This window comes from Neolamprologus multifasciatus, chromosome 15, assembly GCF_963576455.1.
Source record: "Neolamprologus multifasciatus chromosome 15, fNeoMul1.2, whole genome shotgun sequence".
In the NCBI taxonomy this organism is placed as follows: Eukaryota; Metazoa; Chordata; class Actinopteri; order Cichliformes; family Cichlidae; genus Neolamprologus; species Neolamprologus multifasciatus.
In genome coordinates, this window is record NC_140453.1 from 12,928,847 (window position 1) to 12,947,897 (window position 19,051).

The following is a 19,051-nucleotide window of genomic DNA, read 5'->3' on the forward strand; positions in this document are numbered from 1 at the left end:
AAACTACATTTTGTTCTTGAAAAAAAAAAGCTTTCTGTTGAGAAGAGCAATGAATAAATATTTATATTCAGTTTATAGCTTTGTATTAACATAGAATATTTTCAAAGTGACAGTCATCTTATTGCTCCAGTCAGGATGTACCTCTTTGGTTTTCTTGGAGAAATGTCAATTGCAGGTCCAGGGGCAGGCATATCCATAGGGAACATGTCCACCCACATCTCAATGCGGCCCTTTGAGGAAAAAAAAGAAAGAATCTGCTCTAATTTCCAATCAGATACATTTTGGGTGTCTTAGCAACGCAGTCCTTTCCTACCTGTTCAATACCGGGTTTGTCAGGGTTCAGCAAGGGTCGGGTCTCCACATGCTCAGGGACGAGCTTGCAGCCAACTCTTGGGATCTCCTCCCAGTGATTCAGCACCGTGAGGGCCAAATGCTCCTCAGTCTGCTTCTTTAGACCTAATAGAATAATAGTAAGCAACGAGGAAAGCAAGAAAAACCTACGTCTGAATAAATTTTATTTCACCTCACCTTAATCTTAATGTAAACAAATCTGAAAATGTGAAAATCTCTGTAAAACCAGCTTAGTGTAAAGGGATATGTAAGGAATATAAATGAGATATAGAAAAATGACAAAAGAAGATTAATCAGGATCACGAGGAAAAATATAACAATACCGTTTTCATCCTCAATCTCTGTCGGTGCTGTAAAGATTCGATTAGCCACCTTGACTTTGCCTCCTGGCCCATAATGAGGTCCATCAATCTTGCCATCCTTACAGAGTTTAGCCAGGATCTGGCTGGGCTTCATAGGGTCCCGCCAAGAATTATATCCATGGCTAACACCAAGAAATACCACAGAGAGAGCATGTAAGTCATTGAAAGGTTTTGCGTATGTATTTTCCTGGTCCTTGGTTTTTGTAGGAAATATTATTGGCTGCAATATAGAGAAATCACTTAGAAAAGATGGCTGATTCATGGTTATTACACAGAAACTTTTTTTCCCCCAGATAATTATTATACCTCTGGGCATTTTGGTTAAATTTATTCTTACTATGAAATTACATAGAAACAGGTAGTATTACATTTTGGAGACCAGATTCATGGTTATTACACAGAAACTACGGCAAAGGTTTTCCAGGTAACAAGCGACAGCATCAAATGTTATAATTATGTTACCTTGGAGAATTTTAGGACATACAACAGAACTAATTTCACCATTATAATTTTGAAATGGTGTCCTAATATATGAAAACATCAACCTATATTACTTTACAAGGTTATCCTATTTTTTCACCATAATATTATATTATATAACTGAATTTTTTCATTTGTTTCAACATTATTACCCCTTAATTTTATTTACAGTCTAATATTACCCAGTTAAAAATATCAAGCAATAGCTCGATATTAACCATTAACCAACAAAGAGGCAGTGACTGTTGTTACCCCACTATAATCATGTTCTTACTGAGCCATATTATAAGTGCTACTTAACTGCAAACCAAATGTAGTCAAACCAAGGAAACTTTTTAAACTTTTAATAATTCAGTTGTTTGTTTATACTATTATTAAGCTAAGAATTCTACATTTCAAAAAAGTACTTAAAACAAATGTTAAGTTTCATATTGTGGCATTACAACTTAAACAACAACTCAAGCAGGATAAAATAGATTTACACTCACACAGAGTAGCTGGAGGAAATGCCACAGGTGACTCTGAATTTACTGTAGAAACGGTTCTCCAAGTCAATCTTTGTCTCACCAATCAGGTCATCTGTGCCGACCAGATCCCAGTCATACACAGACACCGTCAGCATAGACTCCATGGGAAAGGTGGCCTCGATGTCAAATGATCTGAGGACAGGAAGTGGAGGGTAATGTGAATAGTTCAAAAGGTGCAATAGATCCTGACACAAAGTTGGGTCACTGTGCAAACAATGGAATGGAAATAAATGCACAATACAAGGACATGAAAATAATTGTTTAGTTAAAAAAGTAAAAGTAAAACTTTTTGAAAAATATATGCTCATCAAGAATTTGATGAGCAGCAACAACTTTTTCTTTTTTGTTATTACACCTCCATCATTCAACAACAAAGTGATTCAAAATTTCTCTCGACTTACTTTCCAAATACTGGATTGAGCTGTTTGGAGATATAGTTCTCTTTGTCCTTGACCTCTGATTTGCCCAGCTTAATGACAACGTATGGGTCAGCTTTCCCATTTATATCAGCAGGATGGAGGTCTGTAGCCTGGAAAACAAAGAGAAGAGAGAAAAAGTATTCATTTTATTTTCATACACTTCATTTTTATGACTGTGGCATAGATTTAGACATAAAGAAGGTCACCTACCCTGACCACATAGACACGAACGAGGACTTTGACAGGATCGTTATGCGGGATGCTCTGGAACATCCCCATGTTAGGATCAAATCCTGCTTCTCTTGTGATCTCTTCAGATACAGGTAACTTGTATATACACAAGGATCCCTGATTGATGGAAAAAAATAATATTTATATGTTGTATTTTCTGTGATTGTAGTCTGACAAGTAACAGTTCTCAGACAGTGTTTTCCCACCTTGAATCTACCAACAATCCTGTCATCATCCAGAGCGTGTTCGTCATCATCCCCGGCCTTTCCTCTGTACAGGTTGAACGTGTGAAGCCAGTCTTCAAAGTTGCCATATTCACTCTCAAGCTCCTTGTTGTACACCTGAAATAAACCGGCAAACAGAAAAACTTTAAGTGTGCAGGGACATTAACGTGTGCTGGCTAGCTTTTGTATGACTGTTAATGGCATATTCACCACTAGCTCATCCACTTTTGCTTTCACTGGTCGCCTCTCGGAGCCATCTGCAGCTTGACCTTTCCTCTTGTCCTTAGAGTTCTTCTTCTCTTTGCCCCTTTCCTTCGTCTTGGAGCCTTTCAGAAGAAGTTCATCGGGTTTGACATCTGATTGAAACCATGAATGGAGGTGAAGACAGACATATGGGATGAAGACATGAAGACATAGGTGGCAGGGTTGCATGCACCACTACACATTATATAACATGAAAGCTGATAGGTCTTTATCAGGGGACTAGGTTTCCCAGTTTGTGGAGATTTTATTTATTATCTTTTGACATTCTCTGAAAAAAGAATGGTGATCGAGAAGAGTGACAGTCACATATTGAGAAACTTTATTTTGAGAAGAGATTACAACAAGAACTGCATTTTGCTTGTACAAAGAATAGTAAAATTTTAACTGTGAACTTAAAAATGATCTTTCTTCATATGACTCACCTAGAACCTGATTTTTATTGCAGTTTCAGTAAATCATTTTATGCAATAAAAAGTATTTAATAATTTTATTTCTGATGATTAATAAAGCAGACCTTTCTCCTCCAGCTTTCATCTGTACTGCATAGCTGGGAGGTCATGCTAATGTGAAAAATGATTATGATGTTCAGCTCTGCACAAATGAATGATGGATTCATGGGACGAAAGAGAGGAAGAGCAACAAACACATATGATGCCTCTCATGCTACTACATAATAGTTCAAGGAACCGAAAACAGTCAGGGATATAGTAGGTCCATGTTTGCAAAACATCTGTTTCATTTAGCATGGCCCTATTCCAAGGGAGATAAAAAAGGAAAGCATCAAAGCACCTTTTCCTAGAATTCAGACTCTTCGACTTCAGCCACAGCTGCATGCTGGCAGGCAGCATTACTGATTTGGTAGAGTTCAATACCTGCCGTTTCAGCTGCTATCTCGATGTCCTCTCTCTCCTCGGCCTCTGCCTGAGCTGCCTCCTGGGCTCTGAGGATCTGAAAAACCAAGCGAGAAGTATTTGTCAGTCTAATAGGATTGTGCTTGTGAGAAAAAGTCCCGTAGGACTCAGAAAAACAGGTGTAGAAGCAAACAGAATTGACTGCATTCAAAGGGACAAACCTCCTTTAGTGTCTCTATGGAAGCAAAATATTTAGACCACCAGTCCAGAACACTCTCGTCCGGCTCATCCTCTTCCTCCATTCCTCCCTTCTTTTTCTTCTTTTTCTTCTTTTTGTCTTTGTCACTTTCTTCCTCAATCTTAAAAGAAGGGCAGACATAAACTGACCCTCAGTAGATTGACTTCTTATTTATAATGACACACCAGCGGACTGTGGCACGTATTTTTATTGCTCAGTTTCTGCAAGAGGACTACTCACCATGTCAACTTTTACAACAGCATCAGACGTCTACAGTAGGGGGCGTCACATAAAACAACACAAGGATTAATACACACGGCGGATGGCGCAGGTATGACTGGCACATGTACAGAGGCAGGTAAAGAGGACTGAACATAAAGCAGGACTTCTATTACTGCCAGCTACAAATATACCATATAAACATGCAGTTTATAGAAATCCACTGTGCACAAGCTTAAGGAAAAGCTTACTGCGTCTAACTTGACGACTGTGTCCATCTTTCGGACTGGAGGATCTCCATCCATGTTGACAACAATGTCACCTGCAGGGCGAGAGAAGGAGCGGGGGGAAAGGCTGGGTGAGGAGCGGGGCTGGGGTCCGCCATTGGTCAGGACCATGTAGCCATTCATTAGCTTAGCTGGTGTGCAGGCGAAGGTTAAAGGCAGCAGAGGGTGGAAGGAAAGGACATGCGAGAGAGGAGCGAGGAGAGAAGGGATAAAGGGAGGATGCAGACAGGAAAAAGGTGGTCAGAGCAGAAAGCAAGTGATGAAATCAGTAAAGTTATTACAGAACAGATTATATTAAGAGGATTTACAAACATTATCTCAAATGTTTGATCACATTCTTCAAGTCTTTTTTTTTTTTTTTTAGAAAAAAGGAAACAAAAAACTGAGAAAAGACATTTCTGAAAGACTGCATTTCATGTGTTTCACTTAAAACCTTTATTACCAACTGCTACTGCAGATATTACACTGTTATTTAGTACTCAGTATTGCACAGTGTTGACAAAAAGAGCTGGTGGCTCACACACTCATGTTACAGCTAATAGAGCCCTTATTAACTAATTCATCACATGATGGTCAGCACCTGCGGTTGCCCAGTTGTTGGAGGTCTTGTCTGGAGCGCTGTAAATGAAACGTCTCAGGCAGCTCACGGCATGTGACCCCACCAGGATGTAGCGGCCAAATGCTCGGCAGTCCACCACCCGAATATTGAGAGGGGGATGGAGAAGCTCATTTTCTGGAAGGTCCTATGATCAAAATCAAGAAAAAAAATCTAGTCAAGAGTAATGTTTTCTACAAGGATGTCGATTTAACATCTAAGCAACCATTTTCAATGGGTCTAAATATCAAATGATCAATGCACTTACCACTTCAAACCATTTGACCAGGGTGCTGAAATTGGGATTCTTCTTGTAGTTCTGGATGAGCGCAGATTGAACGCCTCTGCCTGCACACTCTATGTCCACACGGGGCCTATCCACCTGAGCTAAGTTGATTCTCTTCAGGTCCCTTAATCCCCAGAACAAAACCTGAGCCAGAGAACAACTGGGATGTGATAAGGAAGCTCAGAACACACAGCTAGAGTAGTAGTTACAATTCACCTCTATGCGGTAGCGACTCAGTACTGGCCGGATGCCCAGCGGCACAGGGAGGATGGGTCCACGCTCTGAATCTGTCGGCCCCTCAAGGGGGGGGAGGTCAGCCCTGCCTCCTTGACCAATCTAATTAGGGGGAGAGAAGGGAACTAAACCAAGTTGGAAGCCTTCTGAGAGCACTTTATCAGCTTCACAACCCACAGCCCTCAAAGTTGTTCAGTTAACGCAGTTTTTCTCTTTAAAGAACAACTTTAAGAAGAAAGCTTAAAAAAGGGAATTATTAATGTCTTGTTGGCAGAGAAAAAAAACACAATCTATTGCCCACATTGAAAACACTGTTGACAGACAGTAAGATAAATCTGGCTGAAAAGAGAGAAGGAAAAGAAAACCTTTATCTGAGGAACAGCAAAATTATGGACAGCAATCAGAGCTCGCCTGATCTCCTCTGCATCAAAGGGTATCTGTAGGCAGCAGGAGAAGAAAGACATGGAAAATCGATATTTTAAAGAATAAGAAGGGTGATTCAAAGGGGAAGTGGAGGGATAAGTTGGAAAAGAAACATAAAAGGAGAAAATGGGATTGGTTGTATTGGGAGGAGAGACGGGTAAATAGAAAAGGTTTGTCAGTGTCAAATACAAGAAATAGTGATAATATAGAGAGTTTACAGGCCAATTTAAGAAAGGAAAAGTAGGAAAAGAATTAAAGAGTGAGACATAATTTTTTACATGGAGAGAGATATTTATGAGTGTATTCAGACATTGTTCCATGTGTTACCTGCAGCAGTTCAAAAGCGGCCAGAAGCTCCCCGGCAGTGCAGTTCCCCCTGTAAATCTGGAAGTACTCCAGCTGTGGCGGGAACCTCGGGGGTCCATAATGCTCATCACACATCTTGATGGTGGGCTTTGCAAAGGTCCGACCTATGAACTCTGCCTTACCCTGTACACCACAATGTGTAACAGCAGACGGCCAAGGCAATAAGGGGATACGGGGTTAGACATGGGTGTGGGAAGTGCAGTCTGTGTGGCACCAAATGGGTATCATTATTGGTGGCTTGAGGTTAAAAGTAAAAATCTCAATCTTCTTATTAAACAAATATGTGTCTCAAATGATTATTACAGTACAATCTGAACAAATAAGAGAGGTCTAGGTCTTAGGATGCCACTAGGACTCCTAAAAGTATCCTCGCTGCTGAAGTAGAAATGCACATTTTGCAAAGATTTTTTAAATCTAGTTAGAGAAAAAAGAGATCTAATTTTAAGAAAGTTATTTTAGAAAAATTAGAATTGACACATTACAGTAGCAATGCTCTGTCACTCTATTTAGCCAGCACAACATAATTGAGGTCAGAGTTTAGTTGAAGGACAGAGTGGAGTGAGACAAGGGTGGGCAGACATTAAGAACATAAGGGATGGAGAAGCAAAGCACATTTAGAGCTTTATTAGCACACACTAACTCATTTAAAACATTTTAGCATGCAGTTTGAGTATGCAGCATCCTTCCATTCGCTCATTCTTGCAGAACAGGATCCTACCACAGTGTCCTGATCGTAGATTTCAACCACAATGATTGGAGGATCGTCTCTCAGCTCACTGGCCTCACCAAACAGCTCCACATCATCAAACACCAGCAGCTGATCCCAAGTAGGGCAAAGAGTCTCACTCAGAACCTGCAGCACACACACACACACACACACACACACACGCACACACACACACACACACACACACACACACACACACACACACACACGCACACACAAATACTAAGTTTAGTTACGCATAATCAGCATAGACACAAACACAGTCTCTGCATGTGCAGGCACTCATTTTACCTCAGTAACCTGGCTGTGTGTGGAAAAGAAGACCCGCGCAAAGGGGTCTGAAAGGCCACTGCTATCAGCAGCAAACAGACTGCGAGCCTGGTACATGTGTGCTCTCAGCTGGAACACCTGCTTCACTATTGGATGCACACAAAGACAAATATCACATCACATTAACTGACATGCAATCCCCTTTGTGAGCAATCTTAGACTGAGGTTAGAAAATTGAGCCACAAAGTAAAGGTGATCAATTGAAGTCAATGTCTGACGGACTTTTTTGTTTGTGTGCGTTTTGCCTAGAATTGATTTTAGAGTTAAACGTTAACGGCAAATCAGGCGATATGAAATTAAGCAAATTATGGGGAGTGAAAATTTAAAAAAGAGGACTTTACTATAATACAAAAGACAAAGTATTCAAAAGATAAAATATCCATGTTAGAGTGACAGGTACTTTCTATGATGGGAGTATTTCCTGCCTAATTATTTGGCACTAACAAAAACTCTAGATCTGCTTCTCAGATGTGTAAAAGTCCCAGAGTTTGTCATGTTTTGTGTGTACAGTGCTTACTGTCATAGACGAGGCCGACGGGGGGCATCGAGTGAAGACCAGGGCCAGTTTTAGTGGCTTTAATCTCTTCAAAACCATTTGGCAGTCCACAGAGAAAATCTTTCCTCTGCTTGTTGAGGCCCAGCCATAGATATAACTCCAGCTTAGCCTGAACTGTCCAGCCTGCAGGACCAAAACCCTTCTTACCAGGAAGCTACGGACATAGATAAGAGAAACAATAAACCAAGTAATCAAAAAAATGTAACTACTACTGGAAAACATGCTGGTTTGCTTAGTCACTTGTATAACTTAACATTAAGAATGCATGCATAAATCCTTACTTTGAAATTACTATTTTAACCATTACTCAGACAATGTCGCAGCATAGGGCAATCTAAACATGTGAAGTAGCCGTAGTAGATTTGCAAGTCTATTCACATTAACACCAACTGATACTGTAATTTGTGTCTAGACAATTAAGCAGCTTTCACAGGCACAGTGGTGAGAGTTAAAAATGAAAATAAAAAGTGTCTTTTAATATAACAAGCTGAAAAACTGTGCACAAGGCTGAAGTAGGGAGAGATCACTGTACCTTAAGGAATACAGCTTTGACTTTTCCACAGTCTTTGCCAGTTTCCTCATCCACTATGGAGTACAGGATGTCTTTGGAAGGTATTCGTGCATAAGCAATGCGCTTGTTGTTGTTCATCATCCAAATGAAAACATCCGGGATGCTGTGCTGAGGCTGGACAGTGAAGACAGAGGACCATTCTCATTATTTCTAGTTCCATACCTGACGATGTCTTAACACTTTAAATGTCCAAGGGTCACACAACGAGGGATTGCATCTCTACCTCATCAGCAAGGAAGCGAAGCTTCTGCAGGAAGTTTTGCACCAGCTTGAGTTTGTCTCTGACTGTGTTTTTCTTCACCTGAGTCCGAATCTGCTTAGCCTGTTGGCCCATGCTGTCCTGCAGGAGGAGAGATAATTAGTGGTAATGAGGCATACAGTGCTTTATTGGTGCAGTACAGTAAAGAGTCACAGCACCTTAGAGACATACATATGTGGAAGCAGCTACCAGTTTGGCCTATAGTTTAGCTATAGTTTAGGGTGGATCAGGTGATGCTTATTATGCTGCTTTAAGTTCAGGCTAGTGGGGGACATCCCATGAGCACTTCTCCACTCCTGATGCATTTAAATGTCACGATTGCAACTTTTTTCCCCTCTCCCCCATAGTTTGTTTTATCGTTTTTGCTATTCATGGTCTCTGTATGCGCTCATTTATCTATTCTCTTTTCTTTCCCCTTCACTCCCAAGCAAGTTGCAGCACATGGCTACCCCTCGTGGAGGTCTCTTCCTGTTAAAACAGAGTTCTTCCTTCCCACCATTGCCATTTCTTGCTAAAAGCCGTAGTCTAATTGTTGTTTTTTTCTTTCTAATACTGTAGTATCTCTACTTCACACTATAAAGCACCTTGTGGGGAATATTGTTGTAAAATGCCACTATACAAATAAAACTGAATTAAGTTGAACATAAAGTGTATGAATTGCCATCAGTTTTTTTTTCCACAAACAATTGAAGTTTGTATTCATCTTTGGTATTTTTAAAATATGACAAATAAAAGTAAATATATATATAAGTGCACAGTGTTCAGAAGCATTGGATATGAGAAACTATTCATGCTACAACCCTCTCCTCTCCTTCCACCTGCAGAAAACACTGCTTTGTTTTCTTTCTGAACACTTTGCATTCTTGTTGCATTTCCTCTTGAAACAAATTAAAAGTTGCATCACAGCCAAATACGAACACTGAACCAGAGAGACTGTGACGGTGTTGGTAATGTTGCAAATGCACACAGATGTGTTGCACTCAATTATCATGAGGCAGTGATAATGTATTTCAGAAATTCATTTACTTGTTTGGCCTTAATATCAAGTCCATAATGTTTACTCTGTTTGGCAGAGATTAGCAAGAGATTATCAATTAATTAGCTACAGTTTCAACTTCCCCTTCATTCGTGGCATCACAGAAACATGGATCATACCATCTCTCTCATGCAGGACTTGAGTCTCTCCCGATCGAGTTTGGTTCTGCCTGCTTGGTTCACATCCTTGTTAGCCAGACACACAAACCGACTGGAAACAAAAGAAAACACACACACACACACTCGACAGGCTTAACACTGTATATAAAATTATATTCTGCAGTATTACTCTTCTGTGATTCTACAGTCGTTATATGTGCAAGTGGTGAGCTATTAAACTATTAATGTTTTATTAATCAGGGTTCATACACCTTTTTCAGGGTAAAATTGAAACGCCTTTTAAGCACTTTCAAGGTCCCTTTTCAAGCTTTTCCAGCACATTTACCACCCCGCCCCCCCAAAAAAGAATGCATGTTTCAATTCACATCAGCTCAGTAAGACCATGTGAAAATTAAAACAAATCATCCTAGGTGAACTTCAACACCTTTGTTCCCCTTTTGTTAAGACATAGAAAAATGCACCACACAAAAATACTGCAAAAGGAAACGGTCACCTTATATGCATACATTTCACTTAAAAATTAAGATGTGAAAATGTGAACAAATCAACTTTTTAGAGATATTCATTTCCTGTTGAAAAAACAAAACAAAAAAGAAATAAGTCTTCTCATCAGATATTGATGCTTCTTTCCTGTATGACACAAAAATTAGGAGAGACATCTGTTTGATTACCAATAAAACTAACTGTAAGATGTTTAACTACATTGCTGTCTGTATTATTGTTGAAGTCCTAAATGATCAGCTTTAGTGCTACTAACATCATGTACAGTCAGACAGGCATGGAGAACAGCGCTAACTGGGAGAGGCTTTGAAAAGATCACATAGTTCAATTCAACACATAAGACTTTAAGAATGCACAAGCATCTACTTAAAATCTATTTATTTAATCAATCATCTATAATATTATTATGTACAATTCTAATGTATTTTGTTCATCTCTCTTAAATAAATAGGCAGCCTTAAAGTATGAAATATTCATATACAAAACACACACATAAATGTGTGTACTGTCTCAGTGGCTGATAGTGCCCCACAGGCCTCCGTGTGAGCTTGAAGCCATTTATAACGTATAAGTAGTTTATGTGTAGGTGCTGATGATAAACACATTTTGAATGAAAGCCTGGGAACTTTGGTAGAACAGAAACAAGTGGCTATTCTTTGTGACCATATGGATCAGTCACATCTGAAATTCAAGCACTTTTCAAACCTTGAAAATACAATATTAAAATTCAAGCATTTTCAAGGTTTTCAAGCTTCGAAATCTACTGAAAGAACATAAAGGAAAAAAAACAATGCTGGTTCCTTTTACCATGACATGTTTAATAACTATTTACTTTAAAGCTGAGTGCTGCTTCATAAAGGTAGCAGAGGTAGCTTTTTGTCTTTCTTGCTGTTTGAATGCTAATTGTATGTAGCTTTGATATGCAACCATGAGAAATGATCATTATTATGCAGCTCACCTGCAGCCGATGCTGAGCTCCTCCAGCACTCCCCTGAGTCTACGCTCTGGAAATGCCTTCTCAGTCTTAATAATCTCCTGAACATCATTCAAACCCTCTTCCTGTCCAAACACAAACAGTACCAAAACGTAGGACAAGTCAAATTGTTATTACTTATACATTCACACATTCAAAACATCTATTACATTTATAACAAATAATATCTTAAACCAGCGGACCACAACTGGCCACCCTAGGGTCACATTTGACTCAATCAACGGCTTCACAAAGTGTGAAAATTGCAGACAAAGAGAGCATTTTTTGGAAATTTTGCAAATTTGGAGATAGTTTTGTTCTATCTTATGTTCTATCTACAAATAAGGGTCGCAGGGGAGTCTAACCCTGAGACAGACAGACAAACAATCATTTACACTCACATTCACACCTACAGAAGTTTAGAAACACTAATTAACTTGACCCCGTGGATGTCTTTGGACTCTTTGGACTGTCTTTGGGAGGAAGAGAAGATCACACAGACACAGGGAGAACATACAAACTCCACACAGAAAGGTTCCAGACTGGATTCAAACCCAGGATCTTCTTGATGTGAAGCGCAGGTGCTAACCACCACTAAACATCATAATAGTGTTTAGCTTGGCTGCTACAGATTATTAGAATGATTTTGTGCCATAAAGATGTACACTAACCAGTTTGTCTGCAATTTTATCCATCATATTGGAATTGTAAAGTCGTCTTCTCTGGTCCTGCCACCAGCTCTTGATGTAGATACATGGCTTCTTTTCAAAGTAGGGAAGATGGAAGTAGTTCCTGTAATGATTGAACAGGACTGTTAATTAACTTGTATTTACTACAGGCAATACTTGTTGGTTACATTTCATTATATTACTAAAAAGGATACAGTCTATAATAGTTCGCTACTGAGCAAGGCAAGCATTTTTTTGGCTAACTGAAACAAATCTAATAACAGCAAAATAATTAAATTGTTTTCTGATCTGTGACCTTTCACCCCTAACCTGTCAGTGATGACAGGCTTCATGGGAGGAGTTGAGGACACTGAGACGAGGTCTCCATCCTCATCCGCCTCATCCTCACTGGAGTTCTGGATCAGCTCACTTTCCTCTTCTTCATTTTCTCCATCTTTCTTTTTCTTCTTTGATGACGGTTTGCTCACGCCATCTATCTGGTTACCATAGTTACCTGTTAAATGATTGATCCAGGTAGTTACAGCAGCTATTGACTTTTCAGGTCAATATTAACACAACAAATCAGTACATTTTTCAATGTATTTTTTACCTATCGTGATTTCAAAACTGATCGGTTTGTCGCCAATCTTCCTGTCGATCATGGTGGCCTCCAGGAAGGAACCAAAGACGAAGAACTCTTCTATTTTTCCTGTAGCACTCTGATGGGGGTAAAAAAGACAGTAAACATGTTACTAGAGCAAAGTGCATCCAATTCAGATAATCAGCTGCAATTTACAACAGACATAAAAACTGCATGTCTCCCCTCTGACTTGCTGAGGCACTTTGATTTTATGTTCCAATTTTCTGCCCTTTGCTTGTTATCCATTCATGTGGTTGTTATTAAAAAATATCAAAAAATAATAATAATTACACTTAAAAAAACAGTATTATTTGCAGCTGTTCATCACTATGCTTTTTAAGTAGCCCTGCAAGGCCAGTCCAGTCCAATTTATCTCGCTAATGGAGTCCTGGAAGACTCAAGATGATATTCTTATGCCATTAAACTTCAGCGTTAGTTATTAGCATCCTGTTCAGAACCCCAAACCAGAACATTTTCTCACGATGTTTGAAGTTGGGTTAAACGATTTTCTCAGCTGAGCATGAATAAAGAGGGAAATATGAACAACACAGCTTAAAGCAACAAATCTAATGCCTTTGTTTCCTCTGCTGAGCAGTTACGCGTGTCTTCACAAATACACCATAAAGCTACACAGCACCACCATCTCGGGTCTATCTCACCTCTGAGATGTTGGAAACAGACTCCACCTGAACCTCAGTGGAGCTGATGATCTCAGGTGAAGTGGTGTCCAGGATCTCCACAGCTACAGAAAGCAGGAGACGGGCTCTGAAGGACACTCCTTCTCCGAGTCCGTCGTTCAGGTCCTGATGCTCATCCATTAAAGTGTACTGACGAGTGGAACCATACATATTGACCCAGGCTGGACCCATGGTAGGCAAGAAACCTGAACAAAGTAAAGGAAAAATATCTTTTATTATGGGCTCAAACAGAATGATGGTGCGGAAGCCCTAATTTTATTATCAATTAAGTATTTTCTTTTTAATTAAATCTGGGGAAAAAAACAAAAACAAATTCAGTTTAGATCTGTTTGCTGGATTTTTGCATTCACGGGATGTTTTTTTTTTTTTTTTTTGCTTTACTGTGGCAGCATTTGTGGTTTTTGCACTTGTGCCTTGGCTATGCAGTTCTGTGCAGTTCCTGTCTTGGGCTGCAACATGCTCTCCAGTCCACTGCACCTCTCCTTTGGTTCAGCATGTGCAGCAAGTTAATTTGAATGTCAGACAAGTCATTTCTTACAGACATCAGCAGAAGGTCAGGCACTTCATATGGCTCAATACACAATCTGCCACACTAATTAGTACATTTAGTAAAATACAGATAGACACTAGCATGGCAGAATAATTAAAGTACTTGGCAGATAATCAATGTTAGTAAGAAAAACTATGTTTTGACCCACCTTTATCACCATCATTTGATATCTTGCGTAGGTCAATGAAATGGGTTCCTATGGCAACATCATTGACTTTATCTGAGTCCCTTATTTGGACCTTTATCCTTTTGCAGAGAGGAGGGAACAGCTCGGTGAAGATGATCTGCTCATTCCATATTGGTTCATAACTGCTTTTCTGGACTGAAGTCTTTCCCTGGAGAAAGGAAAAGGAATTATAAGGAATTATAACAGAGTCACAGAGAAAAAAACCCACCTTTGGTCAGTTATAGCATTATATAGTTATAGCTGTGCCAGTTTAATAATGTAGACTTTAAAGAAGACATTATAGAGTCTTCATTCTGCAACAGCAAATATTGTTAAATGTTTAAATGCTAAATAAAGTGCTCACTTTTTTTCCCATTTGATTAAATGTGACTTACTGAGGCCTATAGCATTTATATATAGTATATAGTAGTTTGGTTTTCTCTTCAATTGGTTCCTTAAGATTTCTTAAGAGCATGTTCAATATAAACCACAGTGCACAAAATACAGTAGGTGTCTTTGCAGTTGGAATAAATGCTGTGGCTTTTAATCTCCGTGACTTACACTGAAATCATTTTAGGGAGCCTTTGTGTCAGTGAATGATTGGCACTACAGAAGTAATGAATTCAGCAACTAATACCCAGTTGGCAATCTCCAAGTCACAAAATTGAAGCAAAATGTCAGGTATCTGGCAGTTTTGGAGCCAGCTACCTGACATTTTGTTTTAAATGTAAGCTTAGTCTTATGAAGCTCATACATGTGTAGTCCAAGGCAATTATTTGAATCACTGCAAGTAAATGCTGACAACCTGCTTCAGTAGCTCAAAAATATTTTGAAAATATCACTCTACAGAAACTGCAAAATGTTTTTATTTTCATGCTAAAGCTAAATTGGAAAAATGTTATAATTAAAACATTATCACAGTTCAGTTTCTCACACCTTATAATTAATTGCACAATTGCATATCTCACAAAGAGAAAACAATGTGTTCCAGTGATAGTGAGCAGATAATAATAATAATAATATCTTGTACGTTTGTCATTGTGAGGTTTTATAAGTCATTTTCATTTTTTATGTTTTTGTCATCGTATGTTTTTTTTTGCCATCAGCTTGCTACGAACTGAAGATGAAAATTAGCCTGTTTGTTTAAATCTCCCATATTTACATGATGATAATATGTATTGTCCCTTTTAAAATAAACATTGATTTGAACATAAACTCATTCATGCTCGCTTTTAGGCCAAAAGAAGTAATGGCACACCGTTAGTGGAAAGACGTACTTACTTACGGCTTAAACTACTATGAACATGGTTTAAATCGGATTTATTTTATATTCTAGAGATTCAGTGAACAATATTTCTACAAAAGGAGTTAATCTAAACCTCTGGGTACCACACGGTCCAGAAATATTAAAATTAACCACAAACTCTTCCTGGGTGCTTAACTAAACTATGGCTAAAGCGCCTACATAAATATAAATGTAGTAATTAATAATCTAACTACTTCAAGCCTTTAAACCTTATATTACCTTCTGCCCAGCAAAGTGCACTTGAACATAGGGGTCCACCAAATCTCGGTTCTCTCCTATGAAGGCCTTTTTCACATTAGCCATGATGCTTGTGTTCATTTTAGGAAGTCCCTCTGCACGGAAGATCTTTACATAAAACCTCGCCCATTGCCTCTCTGCTGGGATGCCCTCTGGCAGCAGGAGATTTCTAGAGGACAGGGTAATAGCAAAACAACATCCAGAGGCAAGCCTGTGGAGTTACTGTCTGCATTTGAGATAATTTCATGTAACAAGCATATGAAATACTTGGGATTAATTCAGAACATGTGTTAGTAAATCTGAGATATTTAACAGATTTTCATGTATGCTGCAGATTTCGCTTGACGACAGTTTTCCTAATCAGTGACAGCCTATTACCCCTCTATGTCATCTTCATCAGTCTCATTGGCTTTGTGTGGAGTCTTGATGTTGTCACCCTTTCCGACCACAGCGATGTCACACTTTATATATCCTTTAGATCCTGCTGTGATGTCATCAGGATCAGACAGGATGGCCCATTTATGGTAGAACTGGTGTTCTGAGACAGATGTCAATCCATCAGTTAGTCACTAAACAGCATTTATCAGCTCATTTTCACTTTACAACATCAGAAAACATTTAGTAAATTGATATTTGAAAATGGAAAGTATTACATGAATGCAAATAAAAGCATGTAAGCAGAAAGCTTGGAGTTTACCAGGCTGAAAGTAAACAGTCCCAACATCCATTTTGAAGGTTCCTACCAAGGTCCCACTCCGTAAAAGGTTCTTGGAATGAATAACCTAATTAGACAAAAAGGAAAAAAATAATATCGTATATAAGGCAATAAGCTATGAGACTATAATAATCTATAAAAATCTATAAAGAAACTGATGTCTGTTAACGTGATTTCCCTGAGGGAACGGGGGGTGCATAGTTTTACATATTTTACACCTTATAAAGCATGAACAGTTTCAGCCTTGGCTTATACAACCTGCTGTCCAATGGGGCGATTACATTTTCTCTTGTGAACTAACAATGTAATATTTACAGCTCATATACCATAACCTGTAAGAAAGAGGGTATGGTAACAGTCTATTCAGACGCACTCAAGTGTGGACACATTGTGGTACAAATTACTTACTGAAAGCTTGATGATCTTGTCAAACATGACGTGAGGAGGGACGTGGAAATCAAAGACAAAATACTGCAGAGTAAAAAAAAAAGCTTTCTCATTAACACGCAGTTACTCATGCCCTTGTTTTTCTAGTAATGATTGTAGGAAAACACATCGTTCTTTCAGATTTGGTCTTGGAGTAAAATGCGTCAGGCAGTTCTTTCTAGATAACTTTGAAGTCAAGAAAACATCAGTTCAGAAATTAACTAAGGAAGTGTGGGAAAGAGAGAAGATCCTCTCATTATCAGGCCACTTTGGTGGGAGATCTGCTGCTTTCTGCTGCTGTTTTATTTCAGGATGGATAATTAACTAGTAACCAGCACACACACACCAAGGACTATTTGTGAGATTTATTTCTTGTTCTAGCATGTGTGATTTTACATCTGCAGTTAGTGTTTGTTTGCTCACACTAATGTAGGGCAGTTATTCTCTCCCTGTAAAGACAATTATGCTGTGCTGGACTGTAGCCCACTGACTCTGCTGCAGGCATGCATGGGTGGATTAAAATACAGTGGTTGCCTCTCCTAACAAAGCAACATAGCCTCATTCCCCTACATCACCCACAGTCTTTGCAGTCTTTTTCATTCTTATTCTCTTGTCTCTCAAATCACCTCAACTAGCTTCTTGAACAGAAAGTGAGTTCATTGCACTCAAATGGCCTCCACGTTCACCAGATCTCAATCTAACAGAGCAACGAGTGGTTTGACAGGAGATTTGTTTCATGGATATGCAACTAATTTTCCCTCTACAACCAATTTAGGAATCTTACTGCAGAGAAATGTACCGCTACCTGAAATAGCACAGATGCAGAACAAGCTAGGACTGAAGCGGTTTTGACACAAAGACAGAACGCTTAAAGCACTATTATCATGATTACTCGGGTTTACAGTTTGTCTCTTGATAGGGGATCCTCAGACAATCGATAACAGACTGTCACTTTCACCCCCTGCAGGGCACAACTAAGAGGCTGAGCTCTTCACACCTTACAATTGCTACTAACACTCTCCAATTTAGTGCATTGTACACTAGTCAATGAATCATTGCAACATTACACTATCAAGGTGAACACTACTCCTATCCTCTACTGTTCTTTGCATATTAATGAAGTTCAGGATTGTAGCTGACTGATGACTTCATTTTGAGAAACAACTGTTCTCACTAGCTTTGCCTAGCTTTACCCATATGTCCAGTTGTTGTTGTTTTTTTTGCATTGGAAAATTAGAATTGTTGCCTGAAAACCAAAACAGTGAACTGAAAGACACAAAAGTGGTCCACAGAGCTGATAGAAGTCAGACGATAAACATGCAGATTTGTTACTTTAAGGACAAAGCTCGCAAATTACATTTTAAAAGCTTAAATTGTCTCACCTCGTTGTAGTATGGACAGTTGGTGGACTCCTTCATAGATGTGTACTTCTTGTCATCTCCAATCTCCACACACACCACAGGGTCCATGTTGAGGCCTATTAGCTGTCTGGCCTCGATCACCGTGATGCTGATCTGATGAGAGACATTAATGCATCAGATCTGACTGAAAATTTAAACTTAAGCTGCCCTTCTTCCAATAGTGAGTCAATAAACAGCAACGGTCTCATTATAAATAATTCAACCGCTCAGCAATTATCATGAGAACAATTCATAAAAAAACAATCCAGACCCATCTTTCAGAAACGAATGATGAAAAGCTGTGAGGGCTTTTGTCAGAGCGCAGTAGTTTAGACTGTTATTTTACTCTAACATCTCCCCAGGCTGAGGTAATGTAGCTGCTTATGGACAGACTAGATCCCAGCTGAAGGTTTCCACATTCAAGTATCCCTCTGGTTTAATTATTCTTTGCTTGATGAAGAGAAACCAAGCGAAACAAAAAAAAAGGGAGAGACAGTCTGCTGCTCACGATTGCACGAGGATTACAAGCTGGTGTACAAAAGTATTCTGTTTTTAAAATTTAAATAGGTCATGAAAATGGGCCATGTGCTATCATTGCGGAGTAGTTACACTGTTCTGTTTATGTTTGTTGATGTAATGATGAATAAATTCAGAACTGTTAGTCCCAGTAGGCAAACAGTTGTGACGGTAAAGTACACTGATATTTACACTGATATCAGTACATCTACAATATCAGTGGACATATTAATAGTGCATATGCAACTGGGCACAATCCCTTTGTATGACAGTAAACTATAATTTTTAAATTTTGCAACA

At 39.0% G+C, this 19,051-nt stretch overlaps 1 protein-coding gene across 12 annotated transcripts in view; it reads right to left on the minus strand.

Moving 5' to 3' along the window:
* otofa (otoferlin a) overlaps positions 1–19,051 on the minus strand; it is an 83,894-nt gene that overhangs the window by 14,777 nt on the left and 50,066 nt on the right. For 7 of the 12 annotated variants that reach the window (XM_085132653.1, XM_085132654.1, XM_085132644.1 and 4 more), the window contains exons 9-42: positions 18,218–18,349; positions 16,818–16,880; positions 16,392–16,476; positions 16,073–16,232; positions 15,677–15,863; positions 14,134–14,320; positions 13,397–13,620; positions 12,708–12,816; positions 12,428–12,611; positions 12,101–12,221; positions 11,415–11,515; positions 9,956–10,046; positions 8,765–8,881; positions 8,503–8,655; positions 7,932–8,124; positions 7,376–7,500; positions 7,076–7,210; positions 6,319–6,480; positions 5,934–6,005; positions 5,551–5,670; positions 5,317–5,478; positions 5,034–5,196; positions 4,418–4,584; positions 4,188–4,217; positions 3,931–4,068; positions 3,731–3,806; positions 2,805–2,950; positions 2,577–2,711; positions 2,350–2,487; positions 2,122–2,249; positions 1,682–1,852; positions 675–835; positions 314–456; positions 142–230 (exon numbers count right to left, since the gene is read on the minus strand). In XM_085132653.1, the coding sequence (XP_084988779.1) occupies positions 142–230; positions 314–456; positions 675–835; positions 1,682–1,852; positions 2,122–2,249; positions 2,350–2,487; positions 2,577–2,711; positions 2,805–2,950; positions 3,731–3,806; positions 3,931–4,068; positions 4,188–4,217; positions 4,418–4,584; positions 5,034–5,196; positions 5,317–5,478; positions 5,551–5,670; positions 5,934–6,005; positions 6,319–6,480; positions 7,076–7,210; positions 7,376–7,500; positions 7,932–8,124; positions 8,503–8,655; positions 8,765–8,881; positions 9,956–10,046; positions 11,415–11,515; positions 12,101–12,221; positions 12,428–12,611; positions 12,708–12,816; positions 13,397–13,620; positions 14,134–14,320; positions 15,677–15,863; positions 16,073–16,232; positions 16,392–16,476; positions 16,818–16,880; positions 18,218–18,349 (4,568 nt within the window). The remainder of the gene's footprint in view (positions 1–141; positions 231–313; positions 457–674; positions 836–1,681; positions 1,853–2,121; positions 2,250–2,349; positions 2,488–2,576; positions 2,712–2,804; positions 2,951–3,730; positions 3,807–3,930; positions 4,069–4,187; positions 4,218–4,417; positions 4,585–5,033; positions 5,197–5,316; positions 5,479–5,550; positions 5,671–5,933; positions 6,006–6,318; positions 6,481–7,075; positions 7,211–7,375; positions 7,501–7,931; positions 8,125–8,502; positions 8,656–8,764; positions 8,882–9,955; positions 10,047–11,414; positions 11,516–12,100; positions 12,222–12,427; positions 12,612–12,707; positions 12,817–13,396; positions 13,621–14,133; positions 14,321–15,676; positions 15,864–16,072; positions 16,233–16,391; positions 16,477–16,817; positions 16,881–18,217; positions 18,350–19,051) is intronic. The other 5 variants (XM_085132650.1, XM_085132646.1, XM_085132647.1 and 2 more) reach the window with 5 other exon arrangements.